Below are 25,326 nucleotides of genomic sequence, written 5' to 3'. Positions count from 1 at the left end.
ATAAAGTTTTCTGGTTCAGTACTCCAATTTTGTTCAAATGTTATCCTTCTATATTATTTACAACAGGTCCCTAGTATTAACATGCGAGAGTGCTATTTTTGCCTTGACGTTAAACAAAAATTGTTTTAAGATTTTTTTAAGAGAAAATAACATTAGTACAGTCAGCTTTTAATTGTACCAAGTTCCATAATATTTAGCTATGGTGTTCTAAAAAGATCAGAAATTTTAAAAATTTAATTTTCATGTGCTTACTTGACTTATGGAAATATACCTTAGAATTATAATTAATAATAAGCCTTGAGAAAAATTCAAGATTTTAAATGGAAAAAAACAAAAATGAAAAAGAAACACCTTAGAAAAATTTATACTCTAATGACTGTAGACTACTCCAAACAAAAATCTAACCATTCAGGAAAATATTTTTATAATTAAACTCATTAAAGGCACACTCTTACATTTGTCACAAAATACTTTCTTTATTTATTGATGATTGTGATATCATGAAAAAGCGATACTTTTTACAAGTGATATTTTGAAAAAACTTGCATAGTTTGTGTCTTATAAAAAAAGATATCTGCTCATCTAAAATACTCTACTATGATCTGTAAAGCAATTCACTGGAATGGTATAAATTGCCTCAAAAGTATGTGACAGTTACAAATACAGAGATTTATGTATATATGGATTTTTTTTGTCTGCTAAGAATTCTAGACCTGTCTACTTTTTGTCATGATTTACAAACTTAAAGCCAATAAAATTGACTCATCGATTCAAACCAGATAGTAGCCCATTTCTTCATACTATAGCTAATCCTAATATTGCATGTCAATCATTAGTATCTCTTTCCTCCATGAATATTATTAACAGAATGACAGAACAAACATGAATTCATCTCACAATATATACCTACCTGCATTTCAAGACATTTATTAGAGGTACTATGGCGACAAGATAAGAATAAAATGAGAGAAAAGAGAAACAAAGTCCCAACTAAGTTTTGTGTTTTTTATTTTATCTTCATTTCATTATCTTCAAAAGCATGTGAAGGAGTTAAAAAATATATATGCCATTCTGACATATTAACTATTTCAAGTTAAAGGCATGAAAACATCAAGTGCAAGAAGATCACCCTGACTGCCCTTCTGTTTGTTAAAATCAACAGAGGAAGTCCCCTGTGAAAGATGCCCTTCCTGTACTTGAAGGAAAGCACAATTCTGATCATTAAGATTGGGAGTCAGGACCTATAGTGTTCTGTGCACACCCATTCAAACAGCTCTGATCTACTAACTCTTCTCAAGTAAGTGGCTTTTTCACAACTTACTAATTCTTTGTACAATTTAGCATATAAGTGATTCACTCTACTTCTCTGCGTTTTCATTACTTTATGAAGGTTCCCATTCCCCAAAAACTTCTATTAAGTAAATTAATATGGTTTTTTCCCCTTGTTGATCCATGTTATGTCAATTTAACTCTCAGGACTAGTTGCAAAAAAATACTAAAATGAGAAGAAAAAAAACCTGCCTCTCTCTCTTACACATGCATCTGTTTTCCTTTCATATTCTTAAGTATCACAATGTCCATGTAGAAGGCTCTGTTATTTTCTTTCTGATTTGATGCCACTGTTCCTCAAGTTGTCTTCCTTTCTTTTTTTACTTATTTACTTTTTATATTTTTATTTTTACAGACTGCATTTTGATTCATTGTTCACAAATGGGATTTCGTTTCTATGGTTGTATATGACGTAGATTCATACCATTCGTGTAATCATACATGTACACAGGGTAATCATGTCTGTCCCATTTCACCATATTTTATACCCCCTCTCTCTCATTTCCCTCTATGTTCTTATAAAGGTAACTAAATTGCATTTATTTTTAAAATTTCCTTATATTTCTACTATGCTTTTGAGTATCCTTGTTCTTTCAAATCACCTAACATATTTGAAGGATTATATATTATAATTATATTATATATACATATATATGTATGTATGTATGTGTAGGTGTACATATATATAAATATACTATATATACATGTATATATAATATATTCCTTAATTCTCAATTGCATGATTTCCTGTAATGTTTATTCTTTTTTTTTTTTTTTTTTTTATTTATTTTTTTTACGTTTACATAGGGTAATGATGTTTATTATATTTTTCCCCTCCCCCCCACCCCTCCCACCCCTCCCACCCCTCCCACCCCTCTTTTCCCTCTACACAGTCCTTCTTTCCTTCATTCTTACTGCTCTCCTTAGCCTAACTCTAAACCTAACCCTAAACCTAATGCTAGCCCATCCCACCCCCCATTATATGTCCTCATCCGCTTATCAGCGAGATCATTCGTCCTTTAGTTTTTTGAGATTGGCTTATCTCACTTAGCATGATATTCTCCAATTTCGACCATTTGCCTACAAATGCCATAATTTTATCATTCTTCATTGCGGAGTAATATTCCATTGTATAAATATGCCACAGTTTCTTTATCCATTCATCAACTGAAGGGCATCTAGGTTGGTTCCACAATCTGGCTATGGTGAATTGAGCAGCAATGAACATTGATGTGGCTGTATCTCTGTAGTATGCTGATTTTAAGTCCTTTGGGTATAGGCCAAGGAGTGGGATAGCTGGGTCAAATGGTGTTTCCATTCCAAGCTTTCTGAGGAATCTCCACACTGCTTTCCAGAGTGGTTGCACTAATTTGCAACCCCACCAGCAATGTATGAGTGTTCCTTTTTCACCACATCCTCGCCAACACCTATTGTTGCTTGTATTCTTGATAATCGCCATTCTAATTGGGGTGAGATGAAATCTTAGGGTGGTTTTGATTTGCATTTCCCTTATTACTAGGGATGTTGAACATTTTTTCATATATCTGGTGATTACTTGTACATCTTCTTCTGTGAAGTGTCTGTTCATTTCCTTAGCCCATTTGTTGATTGGATTATTTGTATTCTTCGTGTAGAGTTTTTTGAGTTCTTTATAGATTCTGGAAATTAGCGCTCTATCTGAGGTATGGTTGGCAAAGATATTCTCCCACTCTGTAGGCTCTCTCTTCACAATTCTGATAGTTTCCTTTGCTGAGAGAAAGCTTTTTAGTTTGAATCTATCCCAGTTGTTTATTCTTGCTTTTATTTCTTGTGCTATGGGAGTCCTGTTAAGGAAATCTGATCCTGAGCCAACAAGTTGAAGATTTGGACCTACTTTTTCTTCTATAAGATGCAGGGTCTCTGGTCTGATTCCGAGGTCCTTGATCCATTTTGAGTTGAGTTTTGTGTAGGGTGAGAGATAGGGGTTTAGTTTCATTCTATTGCATATAGTTTTCCAGTTTTCCCAGCACCATTTGTTGAAGAGGCTATCTTTTCTCCATTGCATATTGTTGGAACCTTTGTCTAGTATGAGAAAATTGTATTTATTTGGGTTTGTGTCCATGTCCTCTATTCTGTACCATTGATCTACCTGTCTATTTTGGTACCAATACCATGCCGTTTTTGTTACTATTGCTTTGTAGTAGAGTTGAAGATCTGGTATTGCAATACCCCCTGCTTCGCTCTTGCTACTGAGGATTGCTTTAGCTATTCTAGGTTTTTTATTCTTCCAGATGAATTTCATAATTGCTTGCTCTATTTCTGCGAGGTACATCATTGGGATTTTAATTGGAATTGCATTGAATCTGTATAGAACTTTAGGTAGTATAGCCATTTTGACGATATTAATTCTGCCTATCCAGGAACATGGGAGATCTTTCCATCTTCTAAGGTTTTCTTGAATTTCTTTCTTTAGTGTTCTGTAGTTCTCATTGTAGAGGTCTTTCACCTCTTTTGTGAGATTGATTCCCAAGTATTTTATTTTTTTCGATGCTATTGTGAATGGAGTAGTTTTCCTAATTTCTCTTTCTGAAGATTCATCACTTATGTATAAAAATGCATTGGATTTATGAGCATTGATCTTGTAACCTGCTACTTTACTGAATTCACTTATGAGTTCTAAAAGTTTTCTGGTGGAATTTCCAGGTTCCTCTAAATATATAATCATGTCATCAGCGAACAGGGATAGTTTGAGTTCTTCTTTTCCTATTCGTATCCCTTTAATTTCTTTGGTTTGTCTGATTGCTCTGGCTAGAGTCTCAAGGACGATGTTGAATAGAAGCGGTGAAAGAGGGCATCCCTGCCTTGTTCCAGTTTTTAGGGGGAACGCTTTCAGTTTTTCACCATTTAGAATGATATTAGCCATGGGCTTAGCGTAGATGGCCTTTATAATGTTTAGGAATGTTCCCATTACCCCAATTTTTTCTAGTGTTTTGAGCATGAAGGGATGCTGTATTTTATCAAATGCTTTTTCTGCATCTATTGAAATAATCATGTGATTCTTAACTTTAAGTCTGTTGATATGGTGAATGACATTTATTGTTTTCCAAATGTTGAACCAACCTTGCATCCCTGGGATAAAACCCACTTGATCGTGGTGCACTATCTTTTTAATATATATTTGTATGCGATTTGCTAAAATTTTGTTGAGAATTTTTGCATCGATGTTCATTAAGGATATTGGTCTGAAATTTTCTTTCCTTGATGTGTCTCTGTCTGGTTTAGGTATCAGGGTGATATTGGCTTCATAGAACGAGTTTGGTAGGGTTCCCTCCTCTTCTATTTCATGGAATAGTTTGAGGAGTATTGGAATGAGCTCTTCTTTAAAGGTTTTATAGAACTCGGCTGAGAACCCATCTGGTCCTGGACTTTTCTTTGTTGGTAGGCTTTTGATGACCTCTTCTATTTCATTGCTGGAAATTGGTTTATTTAAGTTGTGTATGTCCTCCTCGTTCAGTTTAGGTAGTTCATATGTCTCTAGAAATTTGTTGATGTCTTCAAGGTTTTCTGTTTTGTTGGAGTATAGATTTTCGAAATAGCTTCTAATTATGTTTTGTATTTCACTCGTGTCTGTTGTGATGTTTCCTTGTTCATTCCGAATTTTCGTAATTTGAGTTTTCTCCCTCTTTCTCTTTGTTAGTGTGGCTAAGGGTTTATCAATTTTATTTATTTTTTCAAAGAACCAACTATTTATTTTATTAATTTTTCCGATTGTTTCTTTTGTTTCGATTTTGTTGATTTCGGCTCTGATTTTAACTATTTCCTGTCTTCTACTACTTTTGGTATTGGTCTGCTCTTCTTTTTCTAGTGCTTTGAGCTGTAGTGTTAACTCGTTTATTTGTTGATTTCTACTTCTTTTTTTGAATGCACCCCATGAAATAAATCTTCCTCTAAGTACTGCTTTCATAGTGTCCCAGAGATTTTGATATGATGAGTCTTTGTTCTCGTTTACTTCTAAGAATTTTTTTATTTCCCTCCTGATGTCTTCTGTTATCCATTCATCATATAATAGTGTATTATTTAGTCTCCAGGTATTGGAGAAGTTTCTGTTTTTTATTCTGTCATTTATTTCTAGTTTCAATCCATTATGATCTGATAGAGTACAAGGTAGTATCTCTATCTTCTTGTATTTACTAACAGTAGCTTTGTGGCATAAAATATGGTCTATTTTAGAGAAGGATCCATGTGCTGCTGAGAAGAAAGTGTATTCATTCTTTGTTGGATGGTATATTCTATATATGTCCGTTAAGTCTAAGTTGCTGATTGTGTTGTTGAGATCTATAGTTTCTTTATTCAATTTTTGTTTGGACGATCTATCCAGTGGTGAGAGAGGTGTGTTAAAATCGCCTAGTATTATTGTGTTGTGGTCTATTTGATTTCTGGAATTGAGAAGGATTTGTTTGACGTACGTGGATGAGCCAATGTTCGGGGCATAGATATTTATGATTGTTATGTCTTGCTGATTTATGCTTCCCTTAAGCAGCATGTAATGTCCTTCTTTATCCCTTCTGACTAGTTTTGGTTTGAAGTCCACATTATCTGAGATGAGGATGGATACTCCAGCTTTTTTGCTGTGTCCGTGTGCATGGTATGTTTTTCCCCATCCTTTCACCTTTAGTCTATGGGTGTCTCTTTCTATGAGATGTGTCTCTTGCAGGCAGCATATTGTTGGATTTTTCTTTTTAATCCAATCTGCCAGTCTGTGTCTTTTGATTGATGAATTCAGGCCATTAACATTCAGGGTTATTATTGTGATATGATTTGTATTCCCAGTCAATTGACTCATATTTGTTTTTGACATGATTTGGTTTCTCCTTTTTTTGGCTATTCCTTTAGGCTAGCGCCTCCTGTTGCTGATTTGCATCGTTGTTTTTCATCTCTTCCTCATGGAATATTTTGCTGAGAATGTTCTGTAATGCTGGCTTTCTTTTTGTAAATTCCTTTAGCTTTTGTTTATCATGGAAGGATCTTATTTCATCGTCAAATTTGAAGGTAAGTTTTGCTGGGTATAAGATTCTTGGTTGGCATCCATTTTCTTTCAGGGCTTGGTATATGTTGTTCCAGGCCCTTCTAGCTTTTAGGGTCTGGATTGAAAAATCTGCTGATATTCTTATTGGTTTCCCTCTGAATGTAATTTGATTCTTTTCTCTCGCGGCCTTTAAAATTCTGTCTTTATTTTGTATGTTAGGTATTTTCATAATAATGTGCCTTGGTGTGGGTCTGTTGTAATTTTGTATGTTTGGAGTTCTATAAGCCTCTTGTACTTGGTTTTCCATTTCGTTCTTCAGATTTGGGAAATTTTCTGTTATTATTTCATTGAATAGATTGTTCATTCCTTTGGTTTGTTTCTCTAAGCCTTCCTCAATCCCAATAATTCTCAAATTTGGCCTTTTCATGATATCCCATAGTTCTTGGAGATTCTGTTCATGATTTCTTACCATCTTCTCTGTTTGTTCCACTTTGTTTTCAAGGTTAAATATTTTGTCTTCAATGTCTGAGGTTCTGTCTTCCAGGTGTTCTATCCTATTGGTTATGCTTTCTATGGAGTTTTTAACTTGGTTTATTGTTTCCTTCATTTCAAGGATTTCAGTTTGGTTTTTTTTCAGTATCTCTAACTCTTTATTGAAATGATCTCTTGCTTCCCGTATTTGGTCTTTTAACTGTTGATTGGTGCGATCATTTAATGCCTGCATTTGCTCTTTCATCTCCTCATTAGCTTCCCTGATCGTTTTAATTACGTACATTCTGAACTCCCTTTCTGACATTTCTTCTGCTGTGCTGTCATTGGGTTTTATTGATGTAGTATCTAGGTTTGTTTGGGACATTTTCTTCCCTTGTTTTCTCATAATGGTCAGTTGTCAGTGGGACCCTGAGATATTGCAGTTTTCCACTATTGGCTTATAGTGTCCCAGTAGATTTCCAGTGTATCACCTCCCAGCCTTCAGTAGCCTGATGTCTTGGAGGAATCTGATAAAGCAGCTCATTCGAAGAATACTGCCCCTAGCCCTCTACTGGTTCCACGTTTTGGAACTGGCTCTGTGCGGAAATGCTCTCACTGTGGGCCTGCACCGTGCAGCTGGCCGTGTGGGAAGAGCCCACTGCCGGAGTGTGGAAGACTACCTTGGGAAGACTCAAGCTGCCCTGCCCGGCTCTGCTAAGCCACCTCTATCTGGGCCTGCCACCCGGGCTGAGCTTTACCCAGTGGGCAGACTCACCCGTGGCTCCACTTCAGTCCGAGTCTCTCAATGCCTCCCCTTCTTAACTCCTGGGTTCTGGAGCGACCGGGGGTGCAGTCTCCCTCTAGGCCGCCATCTTGGATCGCCCCGTGAAGAGAGCCTGCAGCCGGAGTGGGCAGAGCCGCCTGAAGAGGTCTCCGGCTGCCCTGTCCTTATCCCTGAGGCTGACTGCAGATCGAGCCTCTCCGCTGGTTCTTTGCAGGAGTACACTGCACTGCAGGGGCTCCGGGACTCGGAGCGTGCTCTGTTCAGACAGGCTCTCACTAGCGGGCCAGTTCCGTTCCGAGAACCTGGAGAAGCTGGCTGTGTGGTCGGGGCCCACCGCCGGAGTGCGCAGGACTGCCTGTGGATGGCTCTAGCTGCCCTGCCCGGCTCCGATAAGCCACCTCTATCTGGGCCTGCCACCCGGGCCGAGCTTTACCCAGTGGGCAGACTCACCCGTGGCTCCACTTCAGTCCGAGTCTCTCAATGCCTCCCCTTCTTAACTCCTGGGTTCTGGAGCGACCGGGGGTGCAGTCTCCCTCTAGGCCGCCATCTTGGATCGCCCCGTGAAGAGAGCCCGCAGCCGGAGTGGGCAGAGCCGCCTGAAGAGGTCTCCGGCTGCCCTGACCTTATCCCTGAGGCTGACTGCAGATCGAGCCTCTCCGCTGGTTCTTTGCAGGAGTACACTGCACTGCAGGGGCTCCGGGACTCGGAGCGTGCTCTGTTCAGACAGGCTCTCACTAGCGGGCTGTAATGTTTATTCTTTTCCCATCTCTTTCTCCATGATATTTCTTGATTATAACCAGGGTTCTTTTCTCAGTTTTCTTTCTCCTTCATATATTTAACATTTCACAACCATTGAGAACTTCTTTGAAACACTAGTTTCTTATTTTTAAGTTTTAGTTTTGCTATGTTCTGATTTTATGTCCTACATTGAAGGCAGTGTATCATAGCATGAACTTTCCTATATTATATTCCATCAAAGAAATGTTTTTTAAGATGTAAATGGGAAAAACATTGTTAAAATATCCATAGTTGACGGATTTGAGAAACATTAAGTCAAATAGAATTGAACAGGTCAGTTTATTGTATGATACCCTGAAACCTTCAATGAAATCAAGAAAGAAGATTTGAGACTCAGAAGAATATAGTTCCCATTTTTCCTAACCTGTTGAAATATAGAACTCAATTTATGTAGCATACTTAGAGTTTCATGTAAAATCCTTTTGGACTTTTTAATTTAATGTTTAAGAACAAGCACTTGGGAGTCAGGCAGACATGGATTCAAATACTATCTCCAAAATATACTATCACAGAATGTTCATCATACCACTTAACTTCTCCCTTGCTAAAAATACATAACATTTCCTGTATTCCTGTGTATGCTCAGCACTTTTCTATCTACAGTACACAGATTGTCTAATTTAATCATAGGGGGAAATGTTTGCATGAAAATAGTGAGAATATCTACATTTATGAGCAATAAAATTGAAAGTTTAAGTAACTTGCCCAAGTTTTAAGAAGTCTCTCTGTAGGATATATGCTAAGTTAATTAATCTATTAGTTTAAATAGTATGAAATTGCCATTTATGTGGGTTAAAGAGGGTCAAATTTCATTTGGATCAACCGCTATAACTAAAATACTTTGTCCTTCCAGAAACAGCAAGGCTTCACATTATTGTGGTTGTTTTATCTCTCTTCCACTGACTGGGGAGTAATTTCTGCTCAGTTTCTATGAAGCTGGTCCACCAGTTAGCTCTATGTACCTAGTCCTCATTCACCCTGTGGCCCTCAATTTCCATTCATACAGTCACATATGCTCTGTGCTTATTCTCTGTGTAGAATGATTCCAAGTCTAAGCAGAACCACAGAAGTATAAGATGTTAGAATTTAGAGGAAATAGAGAAATTTTCTAGTCTAAGTCTCTCATTTTACAAAGAAAACTGTGTTTCTTAACTTCCAGACATGGATTTTAATCTGTCTACTGGAAGAAAAATGGTGGAAATAGGTATCAATACACTAAGTGTGTCCAAAATTGAATTCACCATTTGTCTGCCCTACCAACTAAGGATACCTCCCTATTTCTTTATTTTTGCCCAATGTAAACCTCAAAATCATGACCGATGGACGTCCTTTTTTCACTCACCCTCAATTCTTATGTATGTTTTCACTTCAACATCTTTCCTATCTATCCTTTCTAACCAATCCAATTGCAGCTCTGTATCCACTCTCTCATTGGTCCTTTCATTCATTTATCATGTATTGATTCAACTCTCTTCTGTCTTGTACCCATGAGTCAGCACTGAACTAGAGGCTCTGAGTGATAGAGATGCATCAGCTAAGAAAACTTTCCACATTAGACTGCCTTCCCCTTAGACTCCTAAACACCCTTGATTATTTCTCTTCTACCAACCTCAACTTCTTCCTGGTCTGTCTGACTCTTATCCTTACAATAAGAAAAATGTATATTTTTAATCATTGCTGCTGCTTTTTTCTTTTTCTGAAATATAACTTTAACTATGTACCTTTTTCTCTCCAATTCTCATGTATTCTACTTACCTTTTCAAATATGGTCTCCAACATGTCTCCAAACTATCTTCCCATCTTTGGTTCCCTGCTGCCCTTCCAGTAGCCTGAAGACCACTCAAACTGGCACCCTCATTCTTGCCAAAATACCCTCTTACTATCCCCATCCTCGTTTTTCTCACATCTTTCTATCTGCCTCTTACTTACTCTGTTCTGGCACCTCAATGTAACAAAATTCTAACCATCCTCTTAGCATGACTACAAATTCCAAGTGTTCTTTAGAAGTTACATTAATATTTCAATCATACCTGGCCTTTCTGCTCTGAATTCTCATAGAGCTTTCTCTTATACCTATATAGCACTGATTGCTTACATGCAGTTAGACTGTGAACCTAACTTATATTCGTTAGGCTTTAACTTCTTAACAGACTTTCCTATTGATCTTATATCACCCCCAACACTTACACATGTAGAGTGATACCTAGTCAAGACTTTTGAATGCTGCATGGCTTAATAGATAAATCTTAGTGTTCCTCAGCTGTACAGTGGCATCCTTCTAGATAATTACTCCCAAGACTAAATGAGATAAATATGCAAGTTATTATTGTGGACCATGTAGCTGACACCAACAAGCCTTGGTATACTCTCTCAAATGTGGTAAATTAGAAATATATGTATTTTAGGTATCTCCAAATATTTGAAAATTATGGCATTAATTCTGAGATATCATGATGCCATATGCTTGTGTTTGTATCAACTGAATCAGGATAAAAAGAGAGAAAAGTAACCAGACATTTTTTTTTACCTTGAATTAATCCCAATAATCCATAGATATTAAGTTTATTGCTTCTTATTTGCTTCCATTCTGTGAAATCATTCAAGTGTTTTGCTTCTTTTGCCCAGGCACTAAGCCATAGATTTTGTCCAATGCTCACCAAATTCCGTCCGAGATAAGTGGCTACTATCAGCCATACCCAGGGCCAACCAAAGGCTTGAAGATACTTCAGAATGATTGAGAACTTCACCTAAGGCAAAATTGGTCTAAAATTAGATTGCTGAGAAATACTAAAATGTGACATGCCAACTTTGAATGTCTTGTTACTAATCATTTCTGAAAATGATTAGTATTAAATAAATATTGTGATAAAATGTCTCAAAGTTGTACTTTAGAGTCAGACAAGATATATTTAAATCCTATTCTGACATTTCCTAAGCTTTGGGATGGTGATTAAATTACTACCTATTCTAACCCTCAGATTACTCATCTGCAATTAGAATAAGAATCAGTAGCCATCTTAAGGTACATGCAAAGCAGGAAGAATAGTCCTGAATGCTTAAAAGTGGTCAATTGATCTTTGTTACTATCATTAGGAAAAGGTAATATACATAACTAAAGAATAGGTAATCGTTACTAAACACCACTCAACATATCCAACAATTCCACTTAATTGAATTTTTACAAGCAATTATATATAAGCCTCCTCAAATTGAATGGGAAATTTATAGCATTTATTAACGATGAAATATAACATTTTACATTTGAGTGGTTAATACCAAATAACATTTATTCTTCTGGCTCTTACCCCACCAACAGGGATCTTTTCTTTTTTCATTGAGAACTGTTTTCCATGGTCCAATGAAGGCCTGGTAAATCAAGACAATGTTGAGTTTTTAGGTTTTAGATAACTAAACATTACAAAATAATTATGCACTCTAAACCACTTTTTTACATGTTCCTCTACTTGCTTACCTTTATAGCAATCTGAGTTGCCCTGACAATGACATTGTTCCTTCAGTCATCCAGGGGAAAATGTTTCTCTCTCATACTTCATATAGCTTAGGGTCAGGGTCAGGGCATGTTTTCTGATTTTTGTGGTTTCTAAATAATTATCATTCAAAACTAAGTCAAGTCCCTGGGTCATTTAAGCTAATGCCACCTGGCTGCACTGTATACTACCACTCCTTCACTCACTTTCAGGTATATTACCTGAAAATCTATTCTTCCCATTTTGTTCTTCCACCATCCTGGGTAAAGTCATGGTGTCTAGGGACAATCATGTCAAACTCAACCCTTTCCTGACCTTGTGACCTTTCTAGTTTCAGGTCCTTCATCTTCATTCTACTTTGATCATTATATTTCATGACCTTAAGCCATAAATTGTATTATCTAGAATCAACCTATTTCTAAAAACCCAAGTCTAAATATTTCACTCTCTGGTCATGAACTTTTCTATTTCAGTTGTAAATTCAGTTATTTTCACCACACCAATATTCTCAATTCCCAAATCCACCTTTCTATCATGTTTTTCCTCTTCAATGATCAATGATCAATGATCCTAGTTTACCTGGGGTTTTCCTGGTTTTAGCATTGATTATTCCACATTCTGATAAACTCTTCAGTCAAAAGAAAACTATGCCCTCTCTCTAGTTCCTGCATTGCCCTGCTTATCCTCCATGATTTCATTTTATCCAAACTGTGGTAATATGCTGAACTCCCAGGCCTTCTTTCCTTCCCTTAAACCTCATCAGAGCTCACTTATCAGTCCTTCTTACACATGCTTCAAAACATCATGTAACCTTGTAAATCAGTTCCACCATAAATGGATGTCTTTCTTGCACCTGGGCTCTTACTATGTCAGAAGGGTTTGCATCACTTTCAGAAGGAGGCTTTCTTCCATCCTACTTTATGGAGAAAATGGAAGCAGGAGAGAAACCACCAAACCTTCATATGCATCTGCATTTCCACCCAGTCTTTTCTCATTTTCTCCCATAACAAACACAGAGAATTCCCTCCTTAGATCCTAGGATAGCTCAGTGGCCTGATCCTGCTCTGTCCCACTTTCTCAAAATGCACTTATTAATTATAGTGTTTCTGCACTTTTCTGTTAATGAATTCCCTGACAGTATTTGTTAAAAAGGAGAATAACATTTCTCCTGTAGAAATCTGTCATTTAAACAAACGATTCAAGGATTCCCATCTTAAGGCAAGTCTGAAAAAACATTGTACTCTCTTATCTAATCTTTACCTTCTTTCTTCCTACTGATGCCTTCCCATCAGCCTACAGAGAATGGGTGCTTCTCATTTTGAAACCAGTCCCAACACCGCGCACACACACACACACACACACACACACATACACACACAAATCCCACTTCAATTATGTTCCTTCTTTACCATCTTACATCCTAATTCTTGTCTTCCTTGTGTTGCCAAACACTTTCTTGTCCAACTACCTTTTTCTCCTTAAACTTTCTCATATTTGCCTAAATCAATTTTCATCATGGGTACCGGTCAATTACCTACAACTGTATGTACTGGACACTTTTAAAAATTACTTTGAGGAGTTCACTGACCACTTCCTTGTTTAAGGGACTCTTACTTTTCCTTTTTTTAAAAAAAATATTTAATTTGATTTATTGTACACAAATGGGGTGCAAATGTTGTTTCTCTGGTTATACACGAAGTAGAGTCGCACTATTTGTGTAATCATACATGTACATAGGGTAATAATGTTTGTCTCACCTGTTATTTTTCCTTTCCCCCACCCCCATCCCCTTTCTTCTATACAATCCACCCTTCCTCCATCCTTGCCTCCTTCTCACCCACCATTATGTATCAACACCCGCTCATCAGAGACATCATTTGGCCTCTGGTTTTTTTGGGATTGGCTTATTTCACTTAGCATGATGTTCTCCAACTTCATCCATTTGCCTGCAATTGCCATAATTTTATTCTTCCTTGTGGTTGAGTAATATTCCATTGTGTATATATACCACAGTTTCTTTATCCATTCATCAACTGAAGGGCATCTTGCTTGGTTCCACAATCTAGCTATTGTGAATTGAGTAGCTATGAACACTGATGTGGCTCCATCACTGTAGTATGCTGATTTTAAGTCCTTTTGGTATAGGCCAAGGAGTGGGATAGCTGGGTCAAATGGTGGTTCCATTCCAAGTTTTCTAAGGAATCTCCACACTGCTTTCCGGAGTGGCTGCACTAATTTGCAGCCCCACTAGCAATGTATGAGTGTACCATTTTTCCTACATCCTTGTCAACACCTTTCGTTGCTTGTATTCTTGATAACAGCCATTCTAATTGAGATGAGATGGAATCTTAAGGTAGTTTTGATTTGCATTTCTCTTATTACTAGAGATGTTGAACATTTTTGGGATAGACTCAAATTAAAAAGCTTTTTCTCAGCAAAGGAAACAATAAACAATGTGAAGAACAAGCCTACAGAGTGGAAGAAAATCTTTTCCACACTCACTTCAGATAGAGCACGAATCTCCAGAATCTACAAAGAACTCAAAAAGTTTTATACCAAGAATACAAATAACCCAATCAATAAATGAGCTAAGGAAATCAACAGACACTTCACAGAAGAAGATCTCCAAGAAATCAACAGATATATGAAAAAATGTTCCCTTTCTGCTTTATCTGCCTCCTACCTCTCTGGAGCACCATTAGTTTCTCTTCAAGCTCCTTTCTCTGTCTTCTTCTCTTAAAGTTTATATTCTGGAGTCTTAGTTCTAGCTGTTATTTTCTTTGTATAATCCGTACCTCCTAAATGATCTCATCCATTCTTATAATTTCAATGATCCTCTTCCTTGTGGATAACTCTTACATTGGTGTATTTAGTTTATATCACTTTCTTGAGTTCCAGTTCCATGTCAAACTCTTACTTGTAATCTAATTTATTTCTTTGCTTGTCTCATACAAACCCTAAAATGAACAGGTTATTTTTCTGTATTCTTCAAACTTTTTTGACTTTACAAAGGGTAGCAGGACAAACTTCTGTTTCAATCATGGGACATTTCCAACCAATTCCCAAATGCTAGTCAACTGCACCTTCTAATTATCTCTGGAATTATATTATTGGAGAATTATTTGGTAAATGTCAAAAAACATGAAGAGAGGTAAAGAGAAAGGAGTTGAAGAAAGAAGAGAAACAGGAAGAGAAAGAGAAGGAAGGAGAAGAGGATGCGGTAGTAGAGGAGGAGGAAGGGAAGGGGAAATGGAAAGAAAGAAAAACAGGAGAAGGAGGAAGAAAAAAGATTCATAATCTTATATTTCAAACAATCAGTGCTAAGATGTTTGTGAATATTGTAGTAGTTTCTCTATACATGGGTGGTATGAAAATATGTATGTTCTACAACTGGTCTTTAATATTTTTGAATTTTTATATGGTCTTTGTAACTCAATATATAATGAATAGTCAATAACCTTCTATAACAGAATTATATCTTACAAAGGCATCATATTTTATAATATGATAGTATTTTATCATTTTAGCATCATGTGGTATAATGGGTGATACTTACACTGGTTGCTATTTTTCCTGATGTAATTATTGCTAAAATGATCTTTTTTAAAAAGAGATTGTCCCTTGTAATAAATTCCATGTTCAGAAGCAAAGGTATGCTAAGTTCTAAGTCCTTTGATATAGTTTATATTAATCTGACCTCTATGGAACTGATGTATGTACCCCTAAGCAGATCATGAGAAGCTCCTATTTCTCCCTAATTTTCATTTCACTTATCAGAATAAGAAATATCCTGTTTGATCAGCCTGTTAGTTCTTTCCCCTCTGCCTTTGGCCCTAACATCCAGAAGCATTCTGTGGGAGGCTGCAGTACATGGCCTTTGTAGATCAGTCTCAACATCAAAGAAAGATACACTATTTTAGAGACACTTGCTTTGGAATAGCTCCTGGTATATGATTTGGGTTAATTACTGTCATCATCCTTCAAACCCTTGGCATGGCTTCTGTTTGAATAAGCAAATTTAGCATTGGTGTCAAGCCAAAAAATTAATTCTTAATGTAGCTGGACATAAAATGCTATGAAATCCAACTGTTAAAAGGGAATTAAAGCTTTCTAATTAGACATAACTAACAAAGACCAATAATTTATTGGACACCGTACAGAAGGGTATTGCTTTTCTAAACTAAAATGTTACTCATTATTTTTCCACAAAAATATTGTATTTGGTTCTGGCCACTCTGTTGTCAGTAGTAACAGGTCTTGTTTGAGTCCTTTATAAGAACAAATTGCTTTATTTTGGTAGCGAAGTTTTAAAAATGAGTCTTTTTCTGTCCTTCAAAAAACCTCAGAAAAATTCCCATCTATGTTTTTTTGTGTAAAAGATAAAAAATTCACATATTGAAAACATTATCCCTGATCAGAACACACAATTGCAAAGAATAGATAAAAGTATGTATGAGATTGGTGATTAAGAAAGACTGGCAGGAAAGCCAGGAGGGGGCAGTATAGATAATAAGATACTAACAATCTAGATACTGGATACTAACATTCCAGTTTATTTTATTCAGATTAAATAGTACTAGAGAATTAAGGAAATAATTAAAACACACTATATAAATTTAGAAAGAGAAAAAATATGGAAACAGTTACATATATTTTATCCTTGATTAGAAAAATGGAACCATAATTATTCAATTAATTCATTCTTAAATTTCAAAGGAAGGACTTTTCAGACATTATTCTATCCAACCCTCTTTCTTTTTCTCATTCCTAAAAATATAGTTAGATATTTACCATGAACCTCTCCATGAGGAAAACTCTTTGTATTTTATCTAATACATACCATTGTGGAAAGGCTTTAATTATTGACAAGTTCCCTTCTGCTATATCTTCTGATCCCTCTTCCATCTTAGTTCCAGCATTATTTCATAATAGGAATAACTGAGGAATTCTGGGCAATCAAAAACTAGGTTGAAAAATCTGGAAAATTCTCTCCATGTAATTTTATCTTATCAAAGAGTGAAGTAGATAAAAAATGAAAGGAAGAGTAGAAAATAACATGGAAAGAATTAAGCCAGGAACCAAACAATTAGAAAAATCAAAATATGTATCTTAAATAAAGATAAAAAATAAATAAAATGAAAGATAGTAAAAATTTTTGTTTGAAATTTCTTGGTTGAAAAAATAAGAAAAGTCAGACTTGGCAGGGGAAGAATTCATGGACTTGCAATAAAGTTTAGCACCAATTAGTTTTTATCATAGTCCTTAAATTAAGCTTGACTCTGGGTAATGTTAGGAATACGATGCATTCTTAACAGATGATGTGATTTTCCCAATATAGTTTTCATTGAAAAGAAATTAGAATTCAGTTTCAGAAGTCTGACTTCAATTTGAGCTGCTGTAACTTAGAAGTACATAGAAACCAACCTGTAAACACAGCTTTGTAGGGATTGTGTTCTTTGTTCAATAAAGAAAAGGGAGAATGGTTTCTCAATAAACTTCAGAACTTCAAGTGGTTTGATTTGTATACAATGGTCAACAATGAGTTTTGTAAATAAGAAAAATTGATTTTAGAGGGAAGGATTTAATTAAATGTCCAACAATATTTGTTGGTGTTTAAGTTTCGAGCTTTGTCACGCTGTTTATACATGATGAGTACATGATGAGACTATACACAGATGAAAACCTTATAATTTAGAGATATGTATAAGTCCTAGCACATAACTTCCAAAGTCTCTTTCAACACTTCTATATTGGTTTTTCTAAGACTTCCTCTAAAAATGATACTTAAATGAAAGATACTAAGTTATGATGGCCAAAAAATGAAATAAACAATGACTTTGGGTGTTCTTTCAGTCTCTAGTAATTTATTTATTCATTTGACATGTGTTCCTTGAGCACTGATTTATATGCCATTCAGTGTTCCAGTTGATGACAATACAACAGTGAACAAATACACAAAAATTCCTACCCGGATAAGCCTTACAATCTACAGGTAGAGCAAGAAAGAAATAAAAGTAAATAGGTACACTTTCCATCATAGTGGAAATTAATAAGACTTATGAAAAAAATTAAGCTGGGAAGGAGGTAGGAAGTGCTGTTATATGAAACAGTGTGTCTAAGCAAGTTTTCATTGATGTTGAGCAAAGACCAAACAACAAGGATGAGGAAGCCATATGGTTATATAGAAAACTATGCCACAATACAGCAGGAAGTGCAGCAGTCTGAAGGTTGGGGAATGTGGGGCTGTTGTTCCAGGAACAGCAGAGGTTCTGTATGGCTGGAGCAGAACAATGAGAAGTAAGTCCTAGGAGGTTCTGAGATCAGAAAGGCAGTCAGATCCAGGTCCTGTAGGGTTGCACAGTTCACTGTAAACATCTGGGATTTTCAGAAATGTTAATTCTTTGGAAGATTAAAGTGGAATGATATGATCTGATTTATATTGGTAGAGGAAACAATCTGGATGGTACATGGCTAACAGCCTGTATATTGGGTCAGGGATGGCAGCAGAAAGCCCTTATAAGTTGACAATTGTAATAATCCAGGTGAGAAATGATAGTGATTAGACAAAGGTGGCAGCTGTAAAAGTGAAGAATAGTGGCTGAATTCCGGACTACTGGATAGATATTGAAGATAGGGCTGAAGGGATTTGATGATGGATTCAGTATAGCATAAGAGAAGTCAAGGATAACTGCACTATATATATTGTTTTACCTGAGCAACTGGAAGAATGGCATTGCCATTAGCTGAGATCAAGAAAGTTGCACATGGGTCAAGTTTGTGTATGGTATGGGAAAATCAGAAGTTCTGATTTGGATATATAAGTTGGAGGTGTCACTTAGACATTAAAGGGAGGTTGAGAGTATCAACTAGTCATCGAACTTTGAGTTCAGAGATGAGAACTAGGCTAGAGATCCTTTAAAAATTGCAGGCACTAGTGTATAGAAGATATTTAAGGTCATGGGACTAAATGACAACTTCAGATTGCCAGCGCTAAGACAGCCCATAAAGAGTAGCAGACCAAGGTCTTCGTGATTGAGGAGGAATGATTCTGTTGGCCTATCAAGTCAACTAAATCTGGTATGCATGCAAAACTCCAACCTGCCACATCTGCATCATCCACACGGCCTTAGGCATAACCAATCCTTTTAAAAAACATTAAGTCATTTATCAGGTCTAATCCATGAAATTCTGAACTACTAGATGCTGCAATGCTTGCTTCCCTAGAATCTATTTCCACACTCCCTATGACTGTAGTCACTTATTTTTAATCCCCTTATTCCTATTATTTCCTTTTTATCATTCAGCTTCCTATTTGGGCAACTTCTGGAGAAAATTTTTTTCTTTTATTATTTTTATTTAACTTTTAATTTTTTACAGACTGCATGGAGGAAATTTTAAGGGACAGAATTTATTAGGTTAATTTGCTTCAACCATTGATCATTTTAGTTATCTACAAAAAGCAAAAACAAAAACAAATACAAAAAAAAAACCTAAAAATAAAACAAAATCTAATCATTGCCAAAATTATGCTATTTTTATTTGTCCCTCCCATCCCTTCCCTCTCTTCTTTCCTTTGACTTTTTCCTCCCTTCTTTCCTTTGTTCTTTGCTCTTGTTTTCAAACAGGTTATTTGGATCCTACAACTAGTCATTATTTGTAGGTCGCATACCCTGGATCAATAATCATCCCAGAATCGTGGAGTTTTCGTGTCCAAAGTTTACCTTCACATTCCCGTCAGTATAGTGTATAAATGTCATGAGATGGGGACAGTTTTGACATAAGTCTAACTAAATTAGTTTTCTATTACCAGACTTTGGCTAGAAATAGCTGAAAGTCAAATGAGCATATATTTCCAAAATCAAGTCACATCCATCTCACTTAAAAAATCAAACTCATTCCTCTAACTTAGAGCTTTAGGTTGGAAACAACTATGTACATTTTATATTTATTTTAATGTGAGGATCCTTTATATAAGAGTTAAATCTCATATGCTGAAAAGTAATTAATTTGTCCATATTCCCAAAGAGCCTGGAGTTCTCCTGATACTTACCTATCTTCTTGCTCCAGTATTTGGTCTTTCAGTGTATTTCTGGAGTTGATTACACTCACTTGCTTTAAAGCAGGACCTGGAGAGGAAGACGATGAGTCCTCTTATATCTATGTAAGCAAACAATTCACTAAGTAGAACTATAATGAAAGACAACACAGATTGGACAGGTTTTTATCATTCTGGCTCCAAAGGTCTACAGAGTACCTTTTCATTTTCCTCATTATTTCCATTTAACCTAATATGCTTTGTAATTTTTTAGTAAATCTAAGACTCCATAATCAAAAACCTACAGAGAAAGTCTTTTGTAGATGTTAGACAGGGTGCTAGCTTATTTTGGATCTTCTATAGAAGAACCAAGTATTTGTTAGAGAAACCCAACTCTAGCCTTTTAAAGAACAATACAACTTCACCTAGCCTTATATATGAGTGTGATTATTGTGGAGATTAGAAAGAAAACAAGATGGTAAATCCTCCAAATCTGTCATTTGCTGATAGGTTACCAATATCAATAGTCGCTTTCCATGTGGTGGACACTATTCTAAGGAATATGTATCCACAAACACTTTTCTACCTCAAAACTGCCCTAAAGGGAAGTTTCTATAGCTGACCTTGATTTACATCTAAAAAAGACCAAGGTCTGGTGAGGTTATGCAGGTTGCACACTTAGAACTAACAGAGACTGAGGTTCAAGTAACTGTTAGTGAATTTGCTGGTAAACACCTCAGAGGTAGCACAGCAGATTTTTGGGATCCCCCTCCCCCCAGCCACACGCACAATATGATACTTAAACTCCTTAAATTTCCCTATTTCTTATCTTCAAAGGGGAAGAATTAGACTTGGAGGTCTTTAAGGTCAGTGTGTGAATTTTATGCTTTGTTATTTATAGAAATAAGCATCTAGACCTACAGGGAAGAATCTGACTTATGTCAACTAAATCTTTTATAGACACAGGGTCCACAGGCTCAGAGAATGACAATTCAGTTTGGAGATGTTTCAGCCTTTCCTCCCAATGTGCATTCTCATGCTTATATCTTCTCATAAAAATATTTAAATTTATATATTTACAGTTTATAGTGTGATTTCACATGCATTATAGAAACTAAGTGCCAAAACAAGCTGATAAGGTAAAAAGAACTGGGAAAGTTCCCTATTGTTTGAAAGAGGGAAAATAAAACAGAGAGGATAAGCATCTTGCCTGAAAACCAGATTTGTCAGAAAGACACAGAGAGGGATGCGAGCTAAGAGTGAGCCAGGCCTCCTGCCCTGTCTTTTCACACTAAGTCAATGTCTTGTTACTGTGCTTCTTTCCACATGTTGATATATGTTTGAGAATTTCTAAGATCTCTGGTATGAAACAGAAGCAACATTGAATTCTAACTATTTCTTACAATCTGTCTTAATTTAAGCAAGATACCTAATCTCTTTGTATAATCAAGATCATTTAGCCTCAGGAGGTTTTGGGAAGGATTAAATAAATGCAAAACACATGAGTATACTAACATAGTTAATACCCAAGATGTAGCAACTTTCACCAGTATTATTAGTATGCAAGAGAATTAGCCAAGACTAGACTCCCAAATATGTAAAATGTATCTTCTTACATCTTTCAGCATACACCCACTTCTCAACCCTGAATATTTTATATAATCCCTGTAAAGTAAGACTCAGATTTTTCAGAGCTCGATGGAATCTTAAAGAGCTAATATATCTCCAAACCCAATTTACACTGTAAACAGTACTTTTTACTGTTTACTTGCTATATTATCTTTTACCAACTTCAGCACTGAAAATGAGAATGTTCTAGAAAAAAGAAAGTGTGACTGAGTCACAAGCAGTCTTGAGGGCAGGGGAGAAAGGGGGAGAGAGAGAGAGAGAAAAACACACATTGTTCAGTTCCATGTCAGCCACCAGGAAAAACAGTTAGTACAAGCCCTATATTTCACAAATAGGAAGAAACAAAAGAGTTAAGAGTTAAGTCATTTCTGTGAAGACCAACATAGTTTTTCAGTGAAAAGAGTATATCTGCAGAGCTCCTGAAAATCAGTCCACTGATTTTCCCCACAGTGTTGTGCTGATTTATACCCCCACTGTAATATCATGTAAGAAATTTAAAATGAACAACTGTGTACCATTCAAAGAAACTTCTGAATAGACTCAAAACCAAAAATGATGAACTATAATAAACAAATGGTGGATCATAGGGTGATTTTAAAACTGGGGATCACATTTCTGAAATTGTACTCCCTGCCAAATAGTTCTCTTCCCCTAAATCTTGACAAAAAAAGCCCTCAGATAGAATTTTACTTTTTCTTACCACTTATGCAAATACACCTTCACAGACCGACCTATATCTAATACCTGTGTGAACCAGGGCAAGCGTACAAATGAAGGTCCACATATCCACTAATCATTTTAAAGTTATAGATTAGAACTAGCAGAATCTTAAGTTAAAGTTCTATTGCTTACTATAACAAATATACCTCCCAAACACCTGGAAGGCAAGATCAGGGGCGTTGGTTGGATTCCTGACACTTCCTCTGTGTACAAAGCAGTCTTCGGTGAGGTGGTCCGTTTGCTCCCTTTCTCTCCTGCCCCAGTTCCATCCTGAAACAGGGGAGCTGCACACTTCAGTCCACATGTTCAGGCTCTGCCCATCAACACCATCCCAAGGGGGAAAAATTCTCAGTGGTACATGCCAGCACAACAGGGGGCAGACCCAAGGCAGGAACAGTCGCCCTGTCCCAGGAGCAAACTTACATCATTTGGGCAAAGAATTCTGGGACCTGAAGATGGATGTAGAGTGGTCAAGAAATGGCAAGTGGAGAGGGCACAGGTGGTAGATACAATCTCTTGGTCTCTTGACCAGAAAGTCAGGCATAGAAGAGCAGAGCAGGAACTCCCTAATGCGTGGAGTGCAGGCAGAGGTGCAAAGGCAGTACTGCAGGAATATCACACTGAATGTAACAGCTTGAAACTGTCTTTTATGAGGCATTTCATATCATTGAAATCTATTGTTGCCCTGCATTCAACAGTAGCTAAAGAAATCACACTCTATATGGCTAACCTTTTGCAGGTATCTTTCTACCATTATGAGTATTTTTATGAGTTTTTACTAGATAAAAATACTAGAAACTAGATAAAAATACTAAAAAATTAAAATAAAAAATTAGAATCCCAGAAATATTCAATTTCAAAATATATTCTATTCCTAGTATAAAAATTCACTCTGTCTTCCTAAATTCTAAAACAAAAGACAAAAATATTGAGGCAATTAGGAAAAAAAGCTCAAATTATACTTTTTTAACTGCATATTTCTGAAGAGTTAGTAATATTGTTAGGCTAGCTTCAAGAATAACATTGCTTTTAATCTATTACAGTGGAGGACACATAAATACATTAAAAATATACAAATGCAGAGAAGGTATGGCACTTGTATGCTGGAAGAGATTTAAAAAACAGCAAATCCCACAACTTTTAAATGATGCACTCTTCATACTTTGCAATAAATTAAATATGGAATTAAAAACATATTCTGTTTGATTCTGGAGATGTATTTTCCAAGATATTATAATCTATATTTCATGCGACTTTTAATAAATGGCAAGAATAAAAGACACTGACTCATAGCGTTCTAAATCATCCTGTTTACTTCTGAAGAGACACCTTCAGATGCAGTAATTTAACAAACATCTACCTAGCACCTGTCATTTGTTTGCATGTGGCTCCTTCAGTGGTGAGGATAGAGAAAATGATAAGACTCCTTCTTCCTGGGGATTCACCAAATATTTTTTAATATATCCACAAGTAGAAATTTATAGTATGAGAAGTAAAAACAATAGAACTCAATTCATGTGTCTTAGCTTAGGTCCAAAAAAAAAAATTGAAAAATGACTTTGTTTTTTGATTTCATGGCGTTAAAATAATAATTGATCTTGTTTTAAACCAGTTTCATATTCTATAGCATTTAGTGAGTTGAGATTAGATACCAACTCATTTAGAAAATACTGAGACATACCACTATATGCCATGAAATTATGAAATAACCCAGACCCAGAGAAGGCACAGAAAAAGAATCGGGCTCTGATGATCTACATGAGAAACCAACTAAAGCTTTAAAAAGAGATGATGTGACATCCAACTTTCAGAGTAGGCAAGGACTAATTTCTATGGAATATTAAAATAAAGCTAGATTTCAAACATCTCTGTGTTCTAAGCTTTATATGGGGATAGAACCACTTCATTTATTTTAGTAAGTCTATGAATCTGATTTTCAAATTCTTTGATTATTATTATAAAAATTAGTGAATAAAACCAATTTCTAACTCTTAAAAGTTAAGCAGATATTTTTCCCCTTTGTGTTTCCCTGGATTCTTTTTTTTTTTTTTGAGGGGGGTGTATGTTTCCCCCAGCATCCAATACTATACCTGTGATGTTTCATATAATTACTATTTGCTTCACATGGGTTTATGCTTTAAACTTTGTGTTCTAAACTTTAAAAAAGGCCATAATGTTTGGACCCATTATATTCTAGGCTAGAATAGAATTTATAAGTTGTTCTAATCTTTTTGTAGATGAAAAAAACATATCCTGGTGCATTTTCATCTGTTCTTAAAAATCATAAAGGAGTTGATGTTTAAAACTTATACATCTCACTGTTTTTGTTTCTTTCCTGTGGAAATGAAGGTGCCCAGCAGGATCAATGAAGAAAAATGTATAGCAAGAGATTAGGTAACTAATAGACTTTCAAAATGGGTAGGCATATTATATCTTAGGTTTATTTTTTATTGTATTCTTACCTTCTTCTTGTTCACTGAAAACCTGAAGAAAATTATTGAGGTTTTTGGTTTTAGACAGCAGCTCCTGGTATGTTCCCATTTGTGCTACCCTGCCACTTTCCATCACAACAATAAGATCCATGTGTGGCAGAAGTGTGAGGTTGTGTGTCACTAAAATACGAGTCTGAAACACAAAATGTTTTATTCTGTAGGTTACAAAACATGGCATAAATAGATCTGGGGACATAGCCCAGTGGTGGAGCACTCGCCTGGCATGTGTGAGGCACTGGGTTAGAATCCCAGTATTGAAAACACTGAAAACAACAACAACAACAAACCCCAAACAAACAGAAACAAAAAGAAAAAGGGCACAGATGATTTTTTTTAATAACTGAAGTCACTTTTTTTTGTCTTTATTATTTGAGAGTGTAATTTTTGTAGGTGACAGTTTAAAACAGCATCCACATATCTCACAATGAATGATAATATATTGCTAGATCAGAAAATATCTTGAAAATGTAATTTTAACCCTTTGGTTAGGGTATTTTTTATTCTTTAGAAATGAATCAATTTCATAGAAAATTTAAAATAGTTTCATATCTGTCACTTCTGTTTATTGTTATGGT

The 25,326-nt window shown here is 35.9% G+C and overlaps 1 protein-coding gene across 3 annotated transcripts in view; it reads right to left on the bottom strand.

The window, feature by feature from the left end:
- LOC124993796 (multidrug resistance-associated protein 1-like) overlaps positions 1 to 25,326 on the bottom strand; it is a 113,848-nt gene that overhangs the window by 21,195 nt on the left and 67,327 nt on the right. For all 3 annotated transcript variants that reach the window (XM_047565580.1, XM_047565582.1, XM_047565581.1), the window contains 4 exons: positions 24,722 to 24,884; positions 19,926 to 20,001; positions 11,693 to 11,753; positions 10,915 to 11,134 (listed from right to left, as the gene is read on the bottom strand). In XM_047565580.1, the coding sequence (XP_047421536.1) occupies positions 10,915 to 11,134; positions 11,693 to 11,753; positions 19,926 to 20,001; positions 24,722 to 24,884 (520 nt within the window). The remainder of the gene's footprint in view (positions 1 to 10,914; positions 11,135 to 11,692; positions 11,754 to 19,925; positions 20,002 to 24,721; positions 24,885 to 25,326) is intronic.

This window comes from Sciurus carolinensis, chromosome 9 (assembly GCF_902686445.1).
Source record: "Sciurus carolinensis chromosome 9, mSciCar1.2, whole genome shotgun sequence".
NCBI classification, from domain to species: Eukaryota; Metazoa; Chordata; class Mammalia; order Rodentia; family Sciuridae; genus Sciurus; species Sciurus carolinensis.
This window is presented reverse-complemented; position numbering and strand designations above follow the sequence as displayed.